At 34.3% G+C, this 27,280-nt stretch overlaps 2 protein-coding genes across 2 annotated transcripts in view; both read left to right on the top strand.

Annotated features, from left to right (window-relative positions):
- The window catches only part of caps (capricious), an 82,487-nt gene extending 77,560 nt beyond the window's left edge, over positions 1-4,927 (top strand). Inside the window, exon 4 of the mRNA XM_066405575.1 lies at positions 805-4,927. Within this exon, the coding sequence (XP_066261672.1) occupies positions 805-2,316 (1,512 nt within the window). The 3' untranslated portion in view covers positions 2,317-4,927. The remainder of the gene's footprint in view (positions 1-804) is intronic.
- Positions 4,928-6,566: 1,639 nt separating this feature from the next.
- Fis1 (fission 1 protein) lies at positions 6,567-8,255 on the top strand. Its single transcript, XM_066405514.1, has 3 exons — positions 6,567-6,739; positions 7,189-7,447; positions 7,501-8,255. The coding sequence occupies exons 1-3, from the start codon at positions 6,695-6,697 to the stop codon at positions 7,644-7,646; spliced, it is 450 nt and encodes a 149-aa protein (XP_066261611.1). The 5' UTR covers positions 6,567-6,694; the 3' UTR covers positions 7,647-8,255.
- The last annotated feature ends 19,025 nt before the right edge of the window (positions 8,256-27,280 follow it).

Below are 27,280 nucleotides of genomic sequence, written 5' to 3'. Positions count from 1 at the left end.
ATTTTAAAAATTCGCCACAGCTCAGAATTTAATTCTAGTTCGTGCAGCTTTAGGAAGGTTAATTGATCACATGCTTAGCATCTATAGTCTATTCGAAAATGTTTGGCAGCACAGAACACCAATAAACACAAATTTTTACTAACAGGGTGAGTCGCCAAAATTTCAAAAAACAATGGACGGTTTTCATAGTAAACAGGCAATTTTCGCAATTTAAGATCGTGCTTATCCTAGACCCTTAAGAAACGCAATAGGTCATAAAATTTAAACAATAGTAATGCGAATGAATTGTACCAGTGGCAGAGCTTAAGAAGGGTACAGCTTGAAATTAATTTTTTTTTTCATTTCTCGTAATGTTCAAATTCATTTTAAAAAGGCGAAACGACACTGGATTATTGGGATTTTATGGCTTTCGACCCTTAGTTGTGCTGCCACACATTTCCAAATAGACTATAATATATTTTTAAAAAATTATGGTTCTCTAGAAGTTACCCCCTCCACCCTCTTTTGAAATCTGTATTTTTTTATTCCAAGTAGCTCGAAAATTCAATACAAATTCACATCGGTTTGCCATCCACATCAAATTACAAAATTGGTCTTAACAATGGTTTTTCAAACCCTACAAGCCGCATCAAAGCACGCACATCAAACAAACAGTCGCCCATTACAATATAAGCAGACCGATCCAACCGTGTCAAACATCACAGTACCGTAAACACTTATTGTTTCTCGTTCTCTGACCTCTTTCACGCAATCTTAGGCTTATTAATTCCACTTAAAGCTTACCATTTCATTTCTTTGTTTCAGACCATGATCTACCTCTTTCTGTTGGCAACATTTGCCACAACCGCCCTAGCCGGAAGCATTCCGGGTTGTCCCACTGGATGCGTATGCAACGACGATACCTTCGTTGTGCAATGCGAACACAGCAAGCTGGATGTAATTCCCATAACGCTGAATCCGGCTATCCAGAGGCTAGTCCTCCGGAGCAATAAAATCAAGACTGTGGACGCAGCCTTCCAGTTCTACAGGGATTTACAGTACGTGGATTTATCCAGTAATCATCTAGTGAACATCCCCACCAAGAGCTTCTTTCACCAGGAGAAGTTACAGGAGTTGCACTTGAACAAGAATAAATTGTCCACTATTAGTAATCGGACGTTTCAAGGGCTTAAGTCCTTGACAGTGCTAAATTTACGAGAGAATTTCCTCGATGAGTTGTCCAAGGGGATATTTTCTATTCTCCCCAAGCTAGAGGAGCTAAATTTAGGCCAGAATAGAATTACCAAAATTGATCCTCTGGCCTTTGATGGGCTGCTCAGCTTAAGAGTGCTATTTCTGGACGATAATTTATTGTCAGCAGTACCAACAGTATCATTGTCAGTGTTAGGCAGCCTGGCAGAGCTCCATGTGGGTTTAAACACCTTCGAATCCCTTCCAGATGATTCTTTCAAAGGGCTAAGCAAACTCTCAGTTTTGGATTTAAGCAGTGGGGGCATCTCCAACATCGGCGGCAACTCCTTCAGAGGATTAGTAGGGCTCAGAAACTTGAACTTGGCAGACAATAGATTACAGCAAATTCCCACTATGCAACTAGCATATCTTTCCAGGCTGGAAGAGCTCACTATAGGCCAAAACGAATTTTCTTCACTGCCAAAAGGAGCATTTAAGGGCCTGTCCAACCTCAGGAGGCTCGATATAACTGGAGCTAAGAATTTGGAGCACATTGAAAAGGGGGTCTTTGCAGATAACATGAATCTAGAGACTATAATGTTGGTGAGCAATAAGAAGCTGGAGAACTTGGAGGATGGGGCTTTAGTGGGATTGCCCAATTTGAAACACTTAGTGCTTCGTGAGAATGCTTTTAAAAGTTTTCCAGAATCGGTGGTATCCTGGAATGAGCTCAAAGCATTGGAGCTTACAGATAATCCGATAAACTGTGACTGCCAACTCTTGTGGTTGCTGAAACTGGCCAATCAGAAGAACCTCACTAACGTGCAGTGCGCGAGTCCGTTGCAGCTGCGCGATAGATCTTTAAAATCGCTCACGAGTGATGATTTGGGATGTTCGTTCGGTGACCCTAGTCAGCAAGTACTTATACTGACCTTTTGTGTTAGTGCCATCATCCTCTTGGCGGTGCTCGGGCTGTTTTTGTTTAGGTACAGACTGAAAGTGCGTGATGCCTTGAAAGACTACAAATTTAACAAAAGAGCGATTAGTCGGAAGGAGCATGAGTACCAGAAAACTTTTTCCGAGGATGAGTATACGATGCGTACTGGAAATTTACCCATTAAGCATATTCCGGTGACTGAGTTGTAGCTAGAGCTGAGCGCGCCGCCCTCTGGGGTTTTTTGTCTGGAGGGCGAAGGGCGGCGTGCTCGAGGACCTAGAGGTCCCGGCGGGACTCTTCCCGTCACCGGGTTCACATACATACGTACCGGAGAAACCTGCAGGGCGCATTCTTTAAGGACTCTAAACGTAGATGCGTCCAGCACAAGAAACGGGTATCCCCAGTGCCCGGTGGATTTGTTCCCTCGTTGAGGACTAAATTTCAGTTAAGAAAATTGTGGCTGGCGAGCAATAAATGAATGAATCCATTCCAATATGTGATTTTTTACCAATTAGAAAGACTGTACAGTAGCTTATAAGGTTGTGGATATTTTTGGTCTGTGAAACGTTACAGGGCAGCGACTGGTTTTATCTCATGAGAATTCTGTGATACAGTGAGTTCCTTTTGAGGGGTAAATCTGTATTCTGAATATGCCACGTGATTTTCACTTAAAATAGCACTTCATGTAAACCAAAAGTACTGATATTTTTTAAGAATTCCTGGAAACCAAAAAATGACAGACATGCTCATGAGTTTCTATACAGGGTCAATGCATCAAAGATTCGGCAACTTTACCTAGAGGATAATATCGTTAGAAGTTACCTTCTAGGTACAGTTAACAATCTCTACGTACATTCATCTAAGTGAGCCTCAGTGTCTCCTTTGATCGCAAAAATTAGTAACCGAAGGTCTACTAGAGGTTTATTGACCAATTACATGAATCTACCAGACATCAATTTTCGTTTTTAATTCTTGAAAATTAAAACTAAAAAACGCACTGATTTTTCTAAAGGATTCAACCTTTAACTGTTTTTGGTGAAGAAAAATTCTATATAAATAACAATCAAATAAAATCAAAGCATCGCAAATTTTAGTAAATTCCTTTTGAACCAAAAAAACGAAATGGGTGTTCGTGATTTTCCTCACAAGGTAACCCATAACTGTTTCTGTGAATTTAAAAAATAGTAACTTGGGGAAATTGCAACCAGAGGTGTACTGAAAATTATTGAATTATTAGCTAAATTAATCCTGAAAAAACTGAAAAAATAATAATTTAAAGAAACCGAAATAAGATGCTAAATCAAGACCAAAACATACAATATTCTTATAGATTTTCGATAATCATTGTGTCAGCTTGGCAGCAGGTCTTGATGATATGAGAAAACACAAAACTTTGCTAAATTAATCCTTTTTCTATAACTTCAGATAACGTTTTTGATAGATCGAAATTATACAGGGTGTAACATCTCGTCATGGAGATTTTTAGAGGGCGATAATACTCTGCAAAACGATAAAAAATACTAATAGACTACCCGGTATATCAAAAATGGCGTTTTTGGATATGGGTCTATTAGCATTTTTTAATTATTTTGCAATGAACTATAGCTCCCTGAAATATCTTCATGATGATATGTTACATCCTGTATATATTATTTAAATAACTCTGAACATTTGCTTATATCTTCTAACATATTCATTCATTTATTCATTCATTCATTCATTCATTCATTCCTTCAAGGTTTTCACACTTTACCACATTTACTACATTTATTTCTATGCATTTTCTGGACAGTCTTAATCGGTAAACCACCTATCCGTGAGCGGTTTACCCCTCGGTCTCTTAAAAGACTACATTTTACCTTTGTTCGGTCATGTGCACTGCAGAATTTCTTATGAAATAAACTCAATACATATACGACTTAAAATTGTACCTAAAAACTCGACTGATTGCTTATCTGTTATTGAAATGGATTTCTGTCCACTTGATGTGTTTGTTTCTAGCATTAACGTTAAACGTTAAAGTCACACTAATCGAGCTCATTTCTCTATTTGAATAGCAGGTGCATTAGTAACCATTTTTATTTGTTTTCCGTGTCATTTGGAAATGCAATGCATCAATTGATAAGAATTCCCACCGCTTTAAAGAAAAAATGTTTAATTTATGACTCATAATAGGTCTTTTTAATGCAATTTTATTGTCCCTTTATTACGCCGATGTTGACGAGCGACACTATACAGCAAATCGTTGTGAGATTTAATGTCATTTTTCTCCCTTTTGTTTTTCTTTCTAAAATGGCTTGGCATTAAACCGCACAATCAATTATGTGGTAGAAATCCACGAGATTTTATATTTTCACTGTAAATTTGAGGATATTTAAATCGTTGTATTATAAAAGTGTATACATAGTACATGATTGTAAAATATGCAATATTTCATTTTGATGAAACGAAAATATTTATTACTGTGTAAATTGTTAACAATGGATGATACTCGGATTTATATCAGTATTTATATATAATATTTTTATCTTCAGCCTGTACTTGATGAGTAACAATTTGTGAACTATTAAATAACGGAAACAAACCTTCAAGAATTTGCTCTTTTCATTTTCAACCAGAATTCAAGTTAACACCGACCCCGTCTAACACAATTTTGAACTAGTCATGATAAATTATTTTGAGGAATGTATGTTGCGTGGCGAAGTGTAAATTGTAAGAGTATTTTATATTTGTAAATACCGTAGATTAGTGATTTTGTACATAATAAAATTTATCTTAAACTATCTTACTTATTTAAAAATAAAATAATTTCAAATCTTCCATTTGTGTTTTTTTGTAAGGCACAGAATAGATCATCGACGGCAACGGCTTTAAAACAAGAAACATATAACCACCGTATGAATGCTACAAATGCCAAGTTACTACAACGAAAAGACATATTTTCTTACTCAAATAGTGCACATTTAGCTGATTTGCGCTGTTTTTCGGGGCAGCCTGTATAGGAATTGTCTCGTTTTTCATTTAAGTACGGTACCATAGGTGCAGGGAAGCCTAAATTGAAACTTCACGCCTGGAATCTTGAATTCCATAACAGATTAACAAATCTGAAGTGGTTCCAGGAATGTTTAAAAAAACGTGTAAACCTGTGTGAGCCACATTATAGAGTGCAGTCCGAATTGCGCTCGTTTAAAATAAAATTTCTTTTTTTATGTTAAAATTGAACGCAAAACTGATGTCCGTGTATAACGCTCAATTTTTATCATGAACTTTATGGGGAAACCCCGTTTTGCGACATCTGTCGTAGAACTACAGGGCGTTTCTCGAAAAAGGGCATGGTTAAAAATTGACTCTAAGTCATTTCCTATTCGAAAATTTTCATTTCTCCTAAAACGTTTTCAAATCAGCTTTTTACATGTAAAATTATACAGTAGTAATAGGAGAAGTAGGGAGGCAATACCCGACGAATAAGGCCTTTCCTCACTCCTTTGTAATCCATGTGGACGTCTTCCGCAAAACGGGCCCATTTCTTTATGAAGAAAAGTATGCCATCTCATTTAAAAGTCAGAAATTCCTCCCGAAGAAAGACAGCGGTTTCGAAAAGCCTGCGCCTAAGGGCTCACTTATTTTCCCCCGTTTAGTCACCGATTTTCATTAAGAAAACTGTCTCTTTATTTGCTAAAATTGAAAAATATATATTTTCGTTATTGCGAAACGTGCATTGCCAGTTCCACTCGAAACAAGCGACATTTATATTTACGTAATGCTTAAACCGCCGAATGGAAATACAAAAAAGTATACATATTTGAATAAAGAATAATATGTTCTTTCCGAATAATCAATAATAAACACGGTGTTCCTTTTAAAAAATATCACTTATGTAAAAATATAATATTTTCGAACATTTTTTCTCTTATCTTATAAAAATTTAGTTCAAAATGCAACTATTTTGTATTTACGACTTTTTGATATATTTCCAAACCAGCTCGATAGTCCATGGGACAATGGTCAATATACATATAACAAATCACCTTGTGCATCCCATGACTTAAAAAGAAAATTCCAAAGCGTGATACCATCTATTAGCTTACCATGCAAGTAGTGGGGTAAGCAACTTAACGATTTCTCATTGGAGCTAGTTTCAGTATTAGCGCCATAAGATGGCGCCAAGTGTAAGGCTGCGTTATTGAATTACGGTACTGAAGATTCCTGTGACATAGTTACAACAGTTTTCAACAATTTTAAATGGAGAACCTCTATTCTGCATGTGACGTTTAAAGCATGTCCATCACAGTCTGAAAAATCCTACATCAAAAACCCTGGAGTTACTAGATAGGGGATTTGTAACATTATCTACAAAGCTTACCATTCATCCAAAAACGTAAAAACTTTTGCTATGGGGGAATGCTGACAGATGTCTCTAACGCATTGACAATCGACACGATGACACATTTGCTCTAAAAAAATATATAAAACTGAGACTGTTTTGACGTCTCTTCATCTCTTATTTTATTATCAGTTCGATACAAAAATAAAATTCTTTGATATTTTAGTAGCGAATCAACTTTGCACACTCACATTTTGCATAATATGGCTGATATATTAACCGAAACTGTCCTTCTTGAAGATTTGAAGGTAAGTTTTGTCATTTTCCTCCTAGGGAAAATCCTCCCAGTGCCTTGCAGGGTGATATCACAAGTTTTCACAACTGAGGAAAATTTTTTTAATTTCTTAACAAATATGTTATCTCTAGATATCACTAAAAGTGTATAAATGCTCTATGAGACACTCGACGTTGTAAATTAGTTATTGCAATCCTAGTTTTTCCTTTACCCTGTTTACGAGCCTGCTGCTCCTTTAAATACATCATTACATTATTTCAGTTAAAATAGTCTTGACCTTAATAGCCATCTTCTGCATTAGTTTAATTAGAACAAAATTATTTATTCTCTAACAATAAAATAGTGACTTAAACTATAAGTGTTTCATATTTCAACCACCCATATGGTATTTGTATATTATAAATTATCATTTTCAATCATCTTAGTTATTATATTCTTACAATATTCTCCAAACTATTTCAGAAATTTGAAAAAATCTTTCATGAACAATTATACAAAAATGATATCACTCCCAAGGCCCAGTTTGAATATGCTTGGTGCTTAGTTCGCAGCAAATATGCTGCAGATATCCAGAAAGGAATTGTCTTATTGGAAGAGCTGTATAAAACTAACGAAGAGGGACAAAGGGACTACTTGTATTATTTAGCTATTGGGAATGCAAGGCTAAAAGAGTACACAAAGGCTTTAGGATATGTTCGATCCTTCTTGTCAATTGAACCTGGTAATAAATGATTCATAAGTATTCACAGTCCAGTAAAAAATTGAAAATTCCAGGAAACCAACAGGTAATAAGTTTACAACAAAACATAAAAAAGAAAATGGAGAAAGAAGGCCTGATGGGAATGGCATTAGCTGGAGGTGCCGTCCTGGCGGTAGGAGCGATTATTGGTGTGGGAATGGCCATTGCCAAGGCAAAGTGATGAAAACTGTTTTTTCTTTTGTTTTTTATCTATTTATTTATCAGGATATTTTAGTCAATTTCAATAAATTCCTTTGGGTTCCATTTTTGATATAAAGCATGTCAAATTTTTTTTTCTCTCATAATTGTAAAAAATCAACTGGGTATTTCCTAGCGCACATGCCTTTATTAGCATTAGTTACTTTCGTGATATCATACATTCGTGTCTATCTTTAATGACTCTTATGTTAGCTTTATTAAATAAAAAAAAAACTAATTAAAAGTTTGCTTTGTATGTAAAGTTTGTCCAATGTTCTAAGTAGATACACCTTTCAGCCTCTGTAACCACCAATATGAGTAAGAACGCAATTGTTAATATATTACTGGCAGCGAAACTAGACCTATTAACGGTAAAATGGTGACATAGTGTGTAGTTTCTTAAAGACTGGAAAAATAATATTCATTGTTTATTGACCTCGTAGTACCAAAAATGACAGGTTACTGTTAAAGCTGGCTGTAAAAATATACCTATCAATGTACATAATATATATTAATTATTGGGAAAATCAAGCTTAATCTTATGTATTTAGTAAACGCTTGTAGTGAGAAATATAATTTTGGTTTTGTTTGATTTATATGTTTTAACTTTGCAGAATGTGTTCATAAAGACTCCGTTTCAAATCACTTCCCTGATTATATTTATATAGCAATTCTGTTCGTTTTGCTATCGGTTCTAACCTTGTAATTTTTGCATTAAAACACAGACAACTTCTTAAATTAACTGTCTTCAAACGAACTCGAGCCTATAGCCTCTAAGTGAGCGAGTATCCCTTAGTGATTGTATTTAATATTATTATATTTTTAAAAGGCAAGCAAAATTTCTTTACTGTGTACACATTAAAAATAAAAAATCACACGGACAAAAATTTCTTGACAATGGTGATTATAATTTTATTGAAGTAGTAATTCAAGTATTAAACCCCCAGAAAGATTGTCGAATCAGTGCCACCTTTTGGAATGCGCTAGAAACCAACTCACTTAACAATGAATCCATAATGTATTCAAGTAAATTTGTATTTCCTTCCAACTCTGAACCCAATAGAGCCCCATTTCTACTCCCTATAAGTAAACTCAGATTTTGATTGCATAAAGTGCATTTTCCTTTATAATATACATCGACACTTTACTACGATAATGTATTGTATCGTGTGCCGTCTCCTGTTACGACTATATCCTTATATAAATCACGGAGACTGTATTACAGGTGAACGTACATTTATTGTGTATTATTGAAAATATAATCGTAAGCGTCACGCAATAATTATTGCTAAAAAAGCTGTTGTCGTGCACTTCTGCGGAATCTGCCTCATCGATAAATGATAAATCATTTGATTCTGATATACATGAAGTGAACGATTAATTTGATCCCAATACATAAACAAAGGAGGATAAAAAATTTCCACAATGGAAAACATTTATTATAGAGCATTTGAAGAGGGGATGGTCGCCAGATTGGCGATGGTTTTTTCCATTTATTAAACCCTTAGCCGCCTCGTTCAGAATTCCACTTATTAACTCTGGAATTTTTCCATTTATTATTAAACTGAGATAATGCACCCTTATCGTCAATGGTAACACTAGTGGAATTTCACGTTTTGCTTGGAAAAATATGATTTCTGAATAGAATTTGAAACAACTGATTTACACACGCGTTTAAATATAATTAAAGAAAAGAGGAAATTGTGAAAGCAAGAGTACATTTACCTGGATAAAATTGGCTACGAAGTTACCTTTTCTTGTGCTCCAAACCAATCATAATCAAAGCTCTCCAGACTATAAAGTTTATTAAGGCTTTACAGGGCTTTGTCGAAACAACTTAGCCTATGTTGGCATATTCATGCGGTAAACATTGAGAGATCCTCAAATATACGCGAAATTATACCCAAATAATGAACTTGTTTTTTTTGGCAAACTGTCGTCTAGGGGGAAAATCGACATTTCATTGTAAGTTTAAAGGAGAATAAGGGGTCTTGGAAAATAATTCAGAACGTATTTCAATTTTTTTGCGGTTTAAAGGGTTAATCAAACCTTTGTTAGTTGAATTCGAATTCATAATGAAGCGTGCTATTTTAGGTTTGTAGGCGAAAAATCTTCCTATTTCAATGGATGAACTATGAAAGCCCTAGTCATGGTCAAATGACAACATCTGGACTAATTTCTAATTTTCAAAATATCTTTGCAATAACAAAAATTGGGTTTGTACAATTAGGAAGAACATACATAAAAATGAGTGGCAACATTGAGCCTTTGAAGCTGTTAGGTGTGGGGTATTGTGGGTTGCCTATGGTTTATTATTTGACAGGCCTCAGGCATAGAGGCCGCGTTGCCATGCCTAATTATTTTTTGAAGATTTACTGAAGTATTTTTTTTATAAACAAACGTCCTTTTGTGCTTCCACAAGGAAGTGCGAAATAGGGATTTTACGAGAAATTTTACTTATTCATTTGTGGCCGCAAAAGTAAAAGTCCATTTAAAGGCCTTTCATTGGGTGGTTTAAGGAAAAGGCATGAACCATTATGCAGGAAACAAATTATGAAAAGCCAAGGTAATAGCATATTGTAATACAAATTAACAAAAACTTTTTCTCCTAACTCGAAATTTACTTGAGCAACTTTAAGAAAAATTATGCGTGCAATTCGTGTAAAAAGTTCTTGAAAAATATTCTTTTCTTTACGACCTTCTCGACATTAAAACAGTTTGCGCTTTTATTACGCAAATAGCTACTATGTAATTTTAAAAAAAATGTTAGCGACATAATTAAGGTTGAAATGAGACTCCTGAGCCCTTCTGTATATACATAAAGTATTCCTTGTAATGTTGTTAATCAGGCGTATCATATCCTACCCTTGTGTTTTCAACCCCCATTGCCCTCGAGCTATATACAATCTTAACGAAAGGATTTCAAATTATTCGTATTTCTCTCAGAGTTTAAGTCCGGAATTGACGCGATTTCCTGAAAGAAAAAGAATTTTATTTATTTTTATATTGAATATTTTCAAAGCCTTTTCTTATGACATTTTCCCGCGTTTCGCTCAAATTAATTGCCTCGTAACTTTTAACAACCAATTTGTTTAGCTCCCCGGTCTTGAACTGTTAATTATTTTTTTACATTTAGTTATTCTTAAGGGTAATGAACTTTTTTCGTAGAGGTCGAACAGGAGTTCAAGGGTGGAGAAGTTCATGAATAAATTCCATATAAGAAATACATCAAGATAAATCCTTGGGATAAAGTTGCAGGAACTCCGTCAGCCTATTTTTGTCTGATAAAATAAAGGTAACGCAAAGTAAACATATTTCGGACTTCCCAAAAGAAACAAGTAATAGCACTGGGCTTATTGGACTCTCAAGAATTAAATCCTTATGAATTTGTAAAAAAATTAAATAATTCCTTAACATCAAGGCTTTAGTCTGTACGTGATTCGCTTCCGTTTTTGAATTACCGGTCGTTTACATTTTTTAATTTGTAAATGAGACTAAGCTTTGTAGTTACAAATAATTAATGACATTAATAACCAAATGCTACAATTTTTTTTATAATGATCATCCCCATGCACATAATACAGTCCTCTTTTGTGAATACAGGGTGTCCTCAAAGTTGAATCATTTATTTTAACAGTTGGTAGAACTCGTAAAGAGAAGTCGATTTACCAAAAGTCGTTTATAAAAAAATTACCGAATAAAAGAGTTAAATAATATTAGATTAAACCCTAATAAATTAGAAATTATGCTATGCTTACCGGTAAAATGCATCTTGTTCTGCAAAAATTATTGAAAATTGTCACCATTTGATCAGTTAATGCAAAGTCTTGCTCAGCATATTCATGAGTGATTACATGCGTCAAAAATAAAATTCCGGTGTCCACGACTAATATCACAACCATTTTCAATGCGCTACTGTAGTTCTTCCACATTATTTACTTCTCCATCGTCATAAACTAACTGTTTTAAATAGCCCCATAGAAAAAAATCGCAGTGCGTTAGATCCGGGGAACGTGCCGGCCAAGAAATGGATCCATTCCGCCCTATCCATCTATTAAGAAATTTATTATTTAAATGTTCGTGAACTTCTCGTCTAAAATATGGTCGAGCTCCATCATGTAGAAACCACATATTCTCTCTCACATTTTAATTTTCCCTTATCAGTCGATTTGGCAAAAAGTAAGACCCAATAAATATACTATTTACTAAGCCAGCCCAAAACATTTATTGAAAATCGGTGCTGAAAATGGCTTCTTTTCACAGCATGCAGATTTTCTACCACTGCTAAACATAGTTGTTATGGAAATTATTTGCATCATTTCTTGTAAGCGTGGCCTTGTCGATAACCAAAATAATTTCTGGAAAATTTTCATTTATGTTGTATTCATGTAAAAGCCACTGACAAAATTCAACTCTTTTAGAATAGTCTTCGGGTTGTAATGCTTGTACCCGTTGATAATGATAGGGATAAAATTGTTCTTGTATAGTTTTCCAGACTTTACTATGAGTAGCACCTACTTGAACTGCTATGGACCTAGTGCTCGTTGTTGCGTTGTTTTCGACAATTTCTATAATGTCTTCTTAGATCTCCACCATTTCGCGTGAAGAAGGACTTCCAGCGTGACCTCTTCGTTGTTTCTTTAAATACTCTGTATCTCCAAGTCTTATAATTAAATTTACAAAAATCCACGAAGCCGGATGATTTCGTAAAGGAAACCTTTCCGTGTACAAGCGACATGCTGCAGCTGCATTTTGTTGGCACTCCCCGTAAATTAATATTATGTTTACTAGTTCATTGTTTCCATAAGCGTATGACATTTTTATTGCACAAAACACCTACAAATCAAAAATAAAATCACGCAATACTGTACGAATTAAGCACTAGTCAAATCGAATGTCGCACTGAAAACCATGCACTTACAAAAAATAGGCACACCCAGTATTAATAGTAAACAAACAATTTATGTTTTTACAACGCAGTAAATCAGATTTGTATTAACATTTTTAAATTTCAATTTTTAAAAATAATTGTTTATAATTGTTTTATTTTGCAAATTTTATATAAACGACTTTTGGTAAATCGACTTCTCTTTACAAGTTCTACCAGCTGTTAAAATAAACGACTCAACTTTGAGAACACCCTGTATTATAGATTTATGATGAATTTAATGATTAATTCGATTTGTAAATTTAAGATTTTTTTAGATGGACTTCATAATCAAAAAATTAGTAGCGTAACTTGTGTGTTATACAATAAAATTTTTACTCGTTTGAATCCCCATATGATACGACTCTGTTTTTCGATGGAACGGACTATGTTAAGTAGACTTGAAGGTTCATATATATATGTAACAAAATTAATGGCGTAACTCGCATATAAAAGCGAAATCAAATTTTTAAATCACCGGAGAGGGTTAAAGTTAAATTCTAATTTATTTGATCAGTTTTTGAAGTAAGAGATTTGTATGAGATTTATAGACCTCTTAAGGAATGTTGAGCTTCTTAGATATTAAAAATCAGTGCCGAAGCTTACCTATAAAACCAAAATCAAATTTTACAAATTTTACAACTGAATTTTAAAATTTTAATATTTGTTTACTGATTTTAATCGTTTGTGAAACGGCTTTGTTTTTGCAGTAATAGTTTTAGACACGAGAATCTCTTAGAGAAAGTAATAACAAAAATCTTAAATAAAGAAAAAACAGTTTTTTAAATAACTGAGTTTTAAATTTCAATTCCTTTTAATTTTAATTATTTATTTTAATCTCTTTTAACTGGTTTTAACTCTTTCACGGCCCAATTTTTGAAATAAAAGATTTATAGATCTAAGTACCTCTTAAAGAATGTTGTAGCTTCGCAGATGTAAATAACCAGTGGCGTAACTTGCCTGTAAAAATAATTACAAAGTTTCAAACATTTAAGTGCTAAAGTCAAATTTCCTATCTTTATTGATTGCATTATAACATGCATGGTCTGAAAGTAAATTTTAATTAGTTTTTATTCGTTTAAACCCCCGTGTGATATGGTCGTATTTTTTAAGTTGACAAATTCAGCTATAGATTGAGGAATCTCCTAAGCAAAGTTAGAGCTTCACAGATATGAAAAAAATATACATTTTTTACCTAATTCTAAGGAAAATTTTTAATCTGTTTTACTGTTTTCAATGCCCTCGTAGTGCGACCTTGTTTCTCCAAACGGATATGTAAATTTAAGATTTTTTAAGCAAATTCAAAGCTTCGCGGTAGTGCAGAATCAGTGGCGTAACGAAAGTTAAAGACCAAGTTTTACGGCCTGCTTACGAATTAATGTAAGAATTTGTAAAATACATTTTATGCTTTTAAACTGTGATTAAAGTAGTAAAACCGGGCACATGTTATATCCGTGACATGCAGGTCTAATAATGGTCAACACGTGGTTTCTCTGCTCTATTTAATAATAATCTGTTGCATGTGCACCTAATACGACTTCAAATCACCCAAGCAAACGTGTAATTTCGAGTCTATTATAAAGGATTCTAGTAGGAATGTTCAGCTTATCGATTCGATATGGCAATTCCACTAATATAAGAACATATACGATGAAAATCTAATTGCATCATTAGTAACCATTGATCAACATATCTCCGTTTTATGCGGAGTTATATCGATAGATTCATATCACATCTAGCCCATGTCTACGTTTTCGTATATGCTTAATTTGACTTCTAAAAGGCCTATTGAATTGAATGAAACCACGAAAGAGAAAATTGCTTTGACATTATTCGCACACGTTCTCCACGCTTTATTTAGTAGACTTGTGTCTGAGCCTTACTTTAAACTTGTCCATTGAATATTGGATAAACGTTTTTGGTACTAACACATGTCTTCGTGTAAAGGGAAAATTAGGTCCAATATGCACAGCAGGTTCTCCGCACATACCTTCATCTTTAAAATGGACCAATCAAATCGGTTCTTATTTTATGGACTTTTCACTCTGATCCCATACTAAGGGTTCAGATACCGAAATAAAGGTACTTGCTGCTTTCGTTTGCCACATAAATTCGGATCATGAAAATCAATCGGCCTGTATTTAACCTTTCATTATGTCCCATTGAGATGTTCAGGGCTTTGCATTTTCAGCGAATATTTCATGTTTGTGCAGGGACAAAGCTGAGGTTGCTTTCCAGGGATCTTAACGACTTCGGAAAGGTTCGTTTGGTCCGTGTACTTTAGACTAACGATTTTATTTTATGTGAGACAGGGTTAATTTTGAGATTTAGATGTTTAGGGATGCTATTAACCTGTGGAGCCGATTTATGTGATCATTAGAGAGGATGTGAAAAGTTAATTTCCCATGTTTAAGTTTTGTCAATCGACGATGGAGAACGTATTAAATTATCTGTCCAGTTGCATTTAAAATTTTCAAGACTCGATTTGCAGTTAAGTCCGCGTTCTGAGAACTTTCAGTGATTGCTAAGATTTGGCTCTATTTATATCTTTAATTCCCTCGTGGGTGCCCTTATTTAAATTTGTTTTTCGTCCATAGAAAAATTGGTCGCAAATCAAAAGATAGAGCAATTTGCTGAGCACGTGGCAATGCCACTGTTCGCTCGGGAAAGATTGTTGACTGGCGGCTGCGATTCAGGAATCACAGTGAAAGGAACTCCAATTAATACTTGTATAGGTTGAGATATTTTCTCCTGGTCCAGAATGGACGAAAACCTGGAGGATACTCCCAGATACCATATTTATGATGCTCATATATCATCTGAGGTAGAGCATCATCTGCAGACGATGCGTCGTACACTAACGCATTATCGTAATTCCTTAATTATAATTAAAATTAAAAAATAACTTTAATTGATGATTTTGAAACCATTGTAAGAAGATATTGTTTTTCATAAGCACACATGCTATGTGATGGTCATGTAATGTACCCTTATGTTACACCTATGTACATAATTATTTTTGATGATGTACCCGGCTAGATTTTAGCCCCAATTATCCTCAAAAAAGGGTTGCCCTGTATAGTAAAACTTTCACCTTTTTTATTTCAAGAACTAATGTTCTAATACATCCACGTATGGTTAAATCGAAATAACTGCAACAGCTCAACAGAAGATCGATTTTGCTAGTTATCTAAGAGTTACGCTTTAAGAATATCAATAGTAAATTATCCGATGATTACCTCTTAGCCGTAGTACACCTATGCGTAGGTGCATTATTTAACAGTGAAATAAATTACTTCGTAAGTTGTTCCTGAGGTTCCTGTTCCAAGATCGATTACAGATGTAAATAAGCCCTCCCTACCTTCGTTAAATTTGTAACATTTCGAAATAAACGTATTTTTATATCACGTCTATACCTTTCTGTTCCTTGACTTTGAAATGAGTCCTTTACACCCCTATTTTCATTGTGCTTACACGCAAAGTTCTCGAACTATAGAGAACTTCGACGACACTCAGCAAGGACGCTCTAAAAGTCATTGGCGTACCACAATCATTTTCAATGAAGCAATTTTCCACCTTTTGATCCATTTAGGTGATTGTCTGATTCCTACAAATCGTTTACAAGACTGTGATGGGCTGGACTCCTCGATTTCTACATACGTCTTTCAAATGCATGTTGCTTTTGGAGTGCTGGAACATAGAGATTTGCCAAAACATGAAGATTTAATGCTTCTTTAAAATAAAGTGTCAGTCGACCAACATTGCTTTTTGAGATTTACGGAAATACATCTTCAGGGAGAAATGGGAAGTGAAGCGACAGGATTATCCCGTATAATGTTTCCCCTCTCCCATGAATGTCAATATTCATGAAGTGTCTCGTAAATTTAGAAACAATTTCACACATTTCAAGAAAGGAAGGAAGCATTTAAATATATACTCTGTATGCTCTAGGTATCCATGTAGGGCAAAATAGATAATACACCTTGATAGGGGAAAAACAGGGGAATCAACTACTTGAACGTAAACTCCTACGTTGCACCTACGACTTTCAGACTGATATCAATATTTCGTTTCTTTAAAAACCGTGTGTCCTTACATATCAGCATATAAAAAACAAATGCACATATAATATTGCCTCATAAGTTGGCTAAGTGGACCTCGATGAGATTTGCCGATGAAATTTCAGAAGGTTCAGAAGCAATAACTCATGCTAATAATACAGCGATTGATGGAAAGATTTATTCGTGTTACCTTAATATTTGAGAGTTTTCAGGGTCTCCGAATGATTCTGCGAGATTTCAAGGCAATCCCGAGAAAACTAGTCTCCCGATTTAACCTAAATAAACAGAATAACCCCTAAAAGCAAGGTCACATAAATAATTAACTTGGGTAAATGAAAATCTCTATAAATCACAGGAGATACTGCAAATATAAAATAATGGACTTTGGTCAGAAAAATCAATGCGCCGATTTTTATGTGCAAGTATTGTATGTTTTCTTTGGCCTCTGGACTGTTTCTGAGTTGAAGGGCCTTCTAATGGGACATTCCAAAAATACGTTTTTTTTTCTCAAAAGCAACAGTGATAGCTAAATCATCTGGCAACCCAATATATCCTTCAAATTTTATGTATAATGCCAGAAAAAATATATACTACCACTACAATTTGTAAATTGTCACTAAACCAAGTCATCCAACCTATTACTCCAAATATCGAGAAGATTTATGGGCCAATAACCGAAATGGGAAATTTAAATAATTTTTAATTTTCTGAATTGCGTATTTATGTGTTTTAATAGGTCGTCTGCTGAAAAGTGAAAAAGAAATGTGTTTTTCCGATTTTGATCGTTCCCAGAAATTTAATTTTCGGCAAAATTACGAGGTAATTAACACCAAGACAACTCGTTGGATAATCTCTTTCATATGGACCGTAAATTGATCAGGTTTATAACTACTTGAGTTTCTCTTTTTAAGCTATAACCCCTTCCACAGTGGAAAATTTCTATAACCTTACAAGAAGAAAATTGTCCGTAAACTAGGTCAAACAGATGTTTATCAACCCGATGAAGTAATACTCAGTTACAGAGGCAAATAATGTTTTTACAAGTTAGTCTGCAATTGAAACTTTACTTGATAATTCCATTTTTAACCTGCCAGGAACAGACACTTCCAGAATAAATAACGAAAATATTATTGAGAAGATTTCAGGTTTAATTGAAAAAAAAATAAATAAAATTCTTTAGGAATGCGTTGATTTATAATAATTTACCTTAGATGAAATTCCACATTATGATTTTATGCAATTTTGTATGTCCATTTTTGAAGTCTGGTTACTCATTCCTCTTGGTTTGTGGGAAAGGGTGTAATTTTATATCTCAAAATGCTGATAGTTATTTCACAATTTATTTCAACTTTGACTAGATCCTGAGTTCTACGTAACGTTTTGCAATCAGTCTTGCGTGCAACTACCAACAAAACTGATATAAATCATGTGGCTACCACTACTGGATTTTCTGGCTTAATTTGCAAAGACTGATGGCCTGGCGCCAAATTTGTCAAACCAAATTCAGATCATCAGACAAATCTGGCATGGTCATGCAAAATTGACGACAAAAACATCATGTTACAGGCTTAAAACAGACTAAAACAAGCGCTTCTGCTGGATATAAATAAAATCCCGAACCGGTGGTTGATTCACACTTTAATAGCCGACAATTCTTAAACTTGCTCTATAGGAAATCAGGAAAAAGGACCATTAGAACCTTTTATTTTCACACGTTATATAACCTTCAGTTTTACCATTATTTTGACAACGTGTAAGTATCACTTTTATGACGATTGCTTATGTGGAAACATAACATTTATTCGCCACTCTAGTAAAAACAAAATACGTTTATATAGCATTTATGCGTAACTTTACAGTTCATTTATAATTTATATTTTATTTTTATTTTACTGTTATTATTTTCGTTGTATTCTATCACTCGTATCGAATTCTGAAGTTATCTTAAACTCCATGGCAAACGATTGAACAAAGTTTTTAATTAAATTATACTGCTCCTCTGGCATTGATTTAATGAGCTCATTGATTATAGTTTCATCAGTTTTAAATGGTTGTAGGAAGTTTTGACAAAATCGTTATTAATTTAAGCAGGATCATGCAAAAGGACCTTGCAATAACAGCATCGGATTTTCCCCACTACCATCCTCCTGTGTTATTTTCAACAAGTAATATATCTGACACACTTGCCTTGGTCCTCAAGCAATGGCCGATATACGATATTCCTTCCAATTGGGCAACTTGAAGAGAATAAAGCCACCTTTTTTGCCCCATTTCCAAGCTTCTGCTGCCTTTACCTCGGACATATTTTATGAAGAGTCAATTTTCTTGAATCTTCTCAGGACATGATCTGATGCTGTGATGATGAATAAATGAACTTTTCTTGTAAGTTTTCCCATAAGGTATCGTGACCTGGAATAATGAACAATCATGTTGGTGAATGCTTCTATCTACGACATATTTAATACACAATCACAAACCGATAGAACTGTTGCATATACAGGGTATAACATATCATCATGGAGATACTTCAGGGGGCGACAGTGCTCTGCAAAATAGTTTTAAAATATTAATAAATCATTTTCGATATACGAAATGGGATAGAATGGTAAATTTTTACGTTTTTTAAAAGATATTTTCAACACTTTTTATCATTTTGTTTTCAGTTATTTGAAAAAATTCCTAACATTTAATCAAATTTAAAATCATCTTTCCAATACTCTTGAAGTATTTGATAGAGTATGTCGAACCATCAAGTAAAGAGTGGAGTTCTCGATCTTAGTAGTAGAAAAACATTTTCAATAGGTTTTATAATTTTGTTTTCGTTTAAATTTATTTTTACTTTAAATTAAAAAGTTCGGCAAAATTAGGCTGAAAGAGTTTCTTTATATTGAAATGCTCGTGTTCCTTCCACATGCTACCGTGAAGGTCAGTTCTAGGTGACTACAGATTGCAAGTTAAAGGGAAAACAAACATGGCGCTTCCAAATATAGGTCATGTCAACATGCCAGACATTCCATTGCGAAGTGTTTAGCGCCAATTAAAGGGGATGGTCAATTTAATAAAGAGATAGCTCTGAAGAAAGAGGGTCAATATGTCACCATAGGTAAGATAGAGTACTAAAACATTGAAGCGAATACCAGATAAAGATGGCATATGTGCAATATGGATTCGATTATTGGTTGTTGGGCTGCGATCGTCGAGCTAAACAATTGAAAACGTATACCTGTCCTTGTCTCGGATTTTTAAGTTACACTACTCAGAGAGAGACAAGATAATAATATTGGGGACCTCTCCCAGATGTCTCTTGCTTTCATCATAACCTCAAAAATATTTGTTTTCGCTATTATATTATTTACAATTGCATTTAATTCATGCATTTACTGTTTACTATGTACTAATGGATGTTGGAATCAATGTTGTTTTATATTATAATAAGCAATGCAATTTAACCTTCAGAAACAAACAAAATTACTTTAAAGAAGTGGATGATTGCCCCATTGTATGCTGTGGAAGAGGTTATAAACCCTAAGAAATAGTATTTAGTAACTGAGCCTGTTGTTGCGTTTTCGATTAGTGTTGCGAGGGAGGTGTGAAAAATACTATTCTTAAACATCAGAAAATCCTCATTTAATGAGAGAACATGAACCGTGGAGAAAAATTGGTAGAAACCTTGAAAAATGACTTACCTTAAGGTTTGCAGAATGTGCCTCTGGTCTTAAGACAATGTTTGCGGCTTATGCAAAAAGGCGCCCCTGTTTATTATCATATACTTGTAAGGTAGTTCTTTAATCTAAATTTTCCACATCCATGGATTTCTCGAGGTAGTGAAAATTGTGAATATCATGAAATCAGGACTTAAACCCATTAGATTTCTTTTTTGGAACTTTTGATGTCATTGACATACAAATTTGTACCTAACAGCAGAAAGGTGTTATGGGATAATATTCAAGAAGGTGTAAATGCAATCAGAAACAATAATCAAATCTTGCTTAAGATATGACAAAATTTTAGTTTAAGGCTTGGAAATATGCTGGTGAAAACAGTCGACATTTTGAAAATTTACTGTGTTGTTATGTTAATACGAAACACTGCCACCCTAATTATAAAAAAATTGTGTTTTTGACCATGGGTCCATTGGCACCTTTTTATTATTTTGCAGAGTACTGTTGCTCTCTGAAACTATGATGATATTGTATGTTACACTCTGTATACAAAAAATAATAAGAATATACTTTAATGATATTGCATGTAGATATTTTTTCATCATAGATAGACACCATTTTCAGAGATTTTTCATTATGATTGAGTGCATATTTACATATTTAAGAATTATATTCATAATATATTTTATATATTATATTTCATTCAATAAGTGTCATTCAATTTTTCCTTAATTTAATTCAATTCATATATGAACTCTATCCACATTGATTCATGGATAGTAAACCAACTAGAAATTGGAATTGACCTTTTCTGTCCATAATTATTTTCCATTCAAAAAAAATATATTAACTGAATTTTCCGGCCTTAATCATTTTCCTTAACATTGAATCAAGTTTGACTTTCTGTAATTTACTTCTTTTATACAATGCAGTATTTCCTACCACGTGGACCAAAATTATCATCCCTTTAACTTTCATTCCACATTGCAAATTCAGTCCTTAGGCAACAACTCGGGATAAGTCATTATAGACTTTCCATTACAAATTGGAATTTGATACCGTTTTTTCATTGTGAAGGAGCTGTTAGGTCATATTGATTGATTTTATAAAGGGAAAAGGAAAATTTTTCACGTTTCCATTTTCTTATATGCGAGCATCTTGCACAGCAACAAAGTAATTTTCTCGAAAGAGGAAACGAGTATCTTTTTAATTAGGTCTTACCTTACGTAACAATCTTGAATAAATAATTGGTGACTTCTTTTATGGATTGGTTGTCAAGTGAAAATATAGGGGTTTTATTTGCTCGCTTGTGAAAGGAAAAGATAATTTTTACCCTCCTTACATTGACAAAAAAGAAATATATAAGATTGCTTTAAGGACGCTAAAAGTACTTCCAATTTATTTCGAATCAGCATACTGTAATGCCTGAGATAAAGAAAACAAAAAATTGCAAGACTTGTTTCTCACGATTTCTTATTGGCCCTTAATTTGCAAACACAATAGCCAAGAGATTTTGAGTGTATCAGAAAACTCTTAAATTTCCCCCACAGTCCCAGTCCAAAATTTGTGGTTTTAAGTTATTCGAAACATTCTTAGCAATCAATCTTTAAGAAATTTGACCTTTCCTCAAGGATTGATTTATTTCGAGACGTGCAACCCTTGTATTTTATGTGACGCTGTCTCTACCTTCGACACTTTATTGTCCAAACCCGTAAATAGAGATATGATTAATCGTTCCATAACCCCCAAATTAGAGCTTTTTATTCGGAAAGTTCACGGAGAAAAACTCCGAGGAAAGAATGCGGAGTGACATTTTTCGGATTATAAAATCGGTTTTAATGACCGCGTTCTTTATGAGAAAACAACAAAACCCATTTATTTATATCTCCTGAGATTCCTGCTTAAGGCGCCAACTGTTTTATTATCACTTAATTCAGAAAATTTACGTGGCATCATTCCCTTTTTACTTATCTTTCTGGAGATGGCACTCCCGTTGCTGGCGTCATCCAGGGGTGGTTGGTCTCCGTGAATCCCCCTTTGGATACAACGCCAAATGGAAAGTTTCAAAGGCGACTGATATGAGAGGTACTTTACAAATTGCAAAGAAAAAAGTATGATGAATTTGATTTATTTTTTAGGGTAAATGCTTAATGGATTTCCAAGATGTTTATACTCGAAAGTGGCAAAAAGTACAATAAGACGAGCTTGGTTATTTTCAGGAAGGTTTTTAAATTTTGAGATCAGTTTTTCGGTGTGATTATTTAATATGGTTGGAGCCCTTGCTTATAGAGATTGAGGAGTTTTCGACACGCAACTAAAGACACTTTTATTTTAGGCACTAGAGCCTCTTCTACTGTCGCAAAAAATATGAGGACGATCGTGCATGAAAGTGCATCTTCAAGACAATTGCTCCAAGGACACCCGAGATATTGGCGCTTAAAGTTTGTAAAGTGTAGTAGTGATTATAAATTGATGAATTAAATTATTAAAATATCCATATAAGAATTATAGGTGTCGGTTCATATATGTTGACTAGCAATGTTTTTTTTGTGCCTGAAGAGGTAGAAATCTTCAAAAGGCCCGATGGTAACAATCAAATAGTGTAGGATTTGAAATATCCGTACATAACCCACTAAAATCATCCCCTGCTTTCTCTCTGGTCCCGGAACTGTCCTGTCAACATTACTTCGAAGCACCACAAACGCACACGTTCCTCCTTTCCGTAATGTCCTTCATTATAGTTTTGAACTCCATCCATTTCCTCTCATTTTCCGTCAGTTATTTCCCTATTGTCTCATGCTCCAGTTTCGATCTATTCACCCTTGCTCTCTCTCGCTTCAATTTCCATTCGAGACTCACCAAGAGGGGACGCTATGGAGTGTCTTCAACTCCCTCCTGACAGAATCAGCAGTGACTCTGGTTTTTAACCCATATTGTGCAGAGACATTTAGCAAAAACTCCATGCTCTGTGTACATCTCTGTAGAGATGACTAGACAGTGCATAATTGCACTGTGCCTATTCTGTCTTAATACTAGTGACCACTGCCATTCCACACTACTACTAAATGTTTTAGGAAAAAGTTTAGTTTTTTTCAGTGTTTTTTTATTGTTAAAAAGAGATTACGCCACGTTACATCTTCTAATGAAACTCGCTGAAACAGTCTTAAATTGGCTGTTTTTAAAGATGCACTTCTACGCGTCGACCGATACATTAAAAAAAATATCAAAGGATATTTCATCTGTACCATCCAGATTGGCTTGTAAAAACACCGCTGCAGCTTAAATAGCATCTTTCGGATTATATTCCATTTTTAAATTGATTCCTCACTGTTGGTAAATAAAAAGAGACACAAATAGATTTTCGCGTGCGAAAATAGAACAAATTAAAGAAAGTTTCTTGGGATTTGTTATGTTTGTGGCTATTTGCGGAAGGAAGACAACAATATATTATTTCAATAAATTGATTTTAAGCAAGTCGTCCGCACCAAGGGGACCAATTATATAAACGATTCTATTTATATGAGCCGCTGATTGATTACCTAAATATTGGTTTTTGGGGCGTGGACTAACGTAGAAACTTGCTGGGTTTAGTTTGAATGAATTGAATATCTGAACTTTAAAAGAAATTTAATTTACTTTAAAATTATTTAGAGACATGCGCTAATAACACTCATTTATGCAACCAACTCCGTCGTTTAATAAGGAAATTATAGACAAACACTCATATTACAAACTACGCTCATAAGATCTTGTTTTTCTGTTATAAAAGACAAAAGGAATATCGTAATACTACTGGTATTGTTACCAACTAGTATTGATTGTTTTTCTAGGGCTTTTCCCCCTTTATGTAGCCTGATTACATGTTGCTGCAGATTGGATAATCTTATTCAAAAGGTTGGACTTTTGATAGACAATATCGCTGCTGAATGTAGGTATATTTAGATGAAGAATAGTAGGGTTTCATTGAGTCACGTAACCTCAGCATTTCTATCAGTCTCAAAATAGATTGCAACAATAGATATGCAGTTTAGACCACTTTTTTCCAAGACGTAAATATTTAAGCTCAAATTCTTTTTATCCACTGGACTTTGATATTTCGAACATGTAAATCAGATGTCTAGATGTCTGTTTATCTACCTGGAGCATTAATAATCGTTGAAATGGAGCATTAAAAACCGTTGAAAGTATGTAAAACAAACATTTTGATTGAAGCCTAATGACTAATTAATATTGTACCTGGTTTTCCTTAAAAATTCAAAAGTTTCCAATCACGCTTCAGTTTCCATGCATTTGTGCCATTATTAATAGTTACAGACGCAATCTATAAATCTGTGATGTTTCTGCCCTTATCTGCTCAACGGTTTGGATTGGCAGCAAACATAGATAACGTTAGCTTTAATGTTCTCCTGAACTAGCCTAGATGGAGTTATAATAAAATTTCCTCCCTTGACCGGCACGCTAAGCTCATCTGCAGATAGTTCTTGTAGTTGATTACAATCGTCTAGTCATTCTCCTTAGATGCTGGTACTGTTGCATTAGATCTCTGATTCTTCTCGATCAATGCTTCGAACTGGTTCTTCGAGAGACCTTCGAATTAATTTCAAAACTCCCGCGAAAAGCGCCTCAAAGTCCTCTGTAATTTCCTAAAAATATGTCAAACTCTATTATCAGTGTAACAAAAAGTCTGAACATTTCAACAAATCTTAATTATACTTCTAGAATTAGAATTTCTCCTTCAAAAAAAAAATTGGAAAAATAGCAACGATTTTTAGATATGTTTGAAAAAATCTCTTATTCAGAGTTTTATGTAAAACTCCCCTAAAATTATTGTCAATCTTTCAAAAAGATCATTTACCTCCGTTATGAATACAACTAAGACTTATCGTTAATTGAAGAGAGTTTCAATAATTCTGAATAATACTTCTGGAATTACCAGAAAGAGAACAAAAAGAATAAAAGTTTTAAGAATTTTTCGAAACTGTTTGTTTGGCATCATTTCTGGATTTCAGCATAGTTCAGTTTCCTGAAATTCAATTTAGAAGTTCCAAGAAATCATAGAACGTCATGAATGTAACTTAAATTCCAAAAATTTGTCGTTAATTGAAAGAAATAAAAAAAAATCCTGAATAATATTTCTGCAAATGCCATAAATTCCTCTTTAATTAATTAGTACTAAAAACCATTGTGTTTGAGCACCTGCAATTGCGAAACCCTTTGTTAAGAATCTTTTCTAGATTTCCATACAGGGAATTACCAGAATTTCTCCTCATAAAGTTCAAAAATAACAACCGCTTTTAAGTAGCTTCCATATTAATCCAGACTTTAGCTTCCTTCAGGTCCTTAAAACCCTCTCAAAACTACCGATCTTCGTCAAAAATACCACTTGAATTCAAAAGACGCATTGTTAATTGTAGAAATTTTAAAGAATCCTATAAAATACGTAAGAATTGCCAGAAATTAACCCTTAAAAAATTCGGAAAAATAACAACGATTTTTAAGAACATTTCAAAAACTTCTCGCGCAGCAACTTTTCCAAACATCAGCATACTTTCTTAACAATACTATCTTAAAACTGTTGCGGATTGTTAGAATATATTCAATATAAAGCATCGCAGATCTAATACATCCAATTGTTCTCCTGGAAAGAATGTCCTTTCTACTTTGGCTAGGTAATTTAAATAATATATTGACAATCTTTATTTAAGATTTCCAGTTCTTTCCTTATCTCGTTTCGCCCACCTTCACAAGACTTTGGATTCAATAACTTTTTAATCCAGTCAAGTCAGTAATTCTAGTACGACTAAGGGGCGCAAAATAAGATCTGATCCTATCTATTAATTATTACACAGGGAAGTAATACAATACCGGCACATATAAAAGTGGATACAACACAGCTAAATGCCTGGATGCAACCTGGCAACGTGATGCCAACAGTGTGTATTAAATTTGTATACAATTCGCCATTTTCACGTTGTGGAAATAGGAGAACCGGAAACGTTTTTATGATCATGATCCTCGCGTGTCCTCACTGACACGGTTTACTTGCCACGTTTATACGGTCCATAAAGTCCACTTTTGTCTTGCTGGACACAAATATGAGGGAGTTTTCCGGATCAATAACGTAATTTCGCTTTTTGAAAACCTTTTTGGAAAAATTTCTGAATATAGCCAACTCATACCCATTAAAACAACTTTAATTTTCGGCCTGATTGCAATTAACTGAAGTGGACTATTATTAGTACGTGATTAACTTGAAAGTTATCAAAGTTTCTCCAATGTGGGAAATAGTGCAAATCCGCAGAGAATGGATAGCCACACGACTCAATAAAATAATCTCCTGCTTGCTTTTGGATTAGCTAAGTTATCCTGCACGTGGAGCGGGATTGAGTACATGGAGATTAAAAGCAGGTAATTATCTCTTTGCTTTAAGTTCAGTTTTTAATGGTTTTCCTGGAATATGAGGCCAGCTGATAGAGCTCTGTGGAGTTAAAGGAAGATTGCAAATTGAGTTGTTAGCGAAACTGGAATGGCACTTTTGACTTTATGCAATGATATGATACTATTCTATTTCCAATAGTTTGAAGAATTGATCTCAGTTTTCATGTGGCCTAATAGCTATTTTTAACAGCATTTTTCAAAAACTCATTAGGGATTTCATTCGAGAAGGCGACCTGTACTGTATCGATGATCCTGAAATATCATCCGCAAGCATAATTTTGACGTCAATCCTTGAAGTCGACCTACTTCACAACTTCGCTTAATGCCTCGAAACTGCGGCACCAACTTACATATTACCCAAAATTGAAATGTGTGATTAGCAAGAGCTCTCCAAGTAGGAAGTAAGTGCTCTGTTTCCAAAACTCAGTAATCTCTTCTTCAAAGAGCCTTCCAGGCATTTTTCCAGATCCAATAAAGGAAATCCCACGGTACCCTTGACACATGCCGAAGACGCCGCCGCCGTCGTCGA

This window comes from Euwallacea similis, chromosome 2 (assembly GCF_039881205.1).
Source record: "Euwallacea similis isolate ESF13 chromosome 2, ESF131.1, whole genome shotgun sequence".
Taxonomy (NCBI): Eukaryota; Metazoa; Arthropoda; class Insecta; order Coleoptera; family Curculionidae; genus Euwallacea; species Euwallacea similis.
This window is presented reverse-complemented; position numbering and strand designations above follow the sequence as displayed.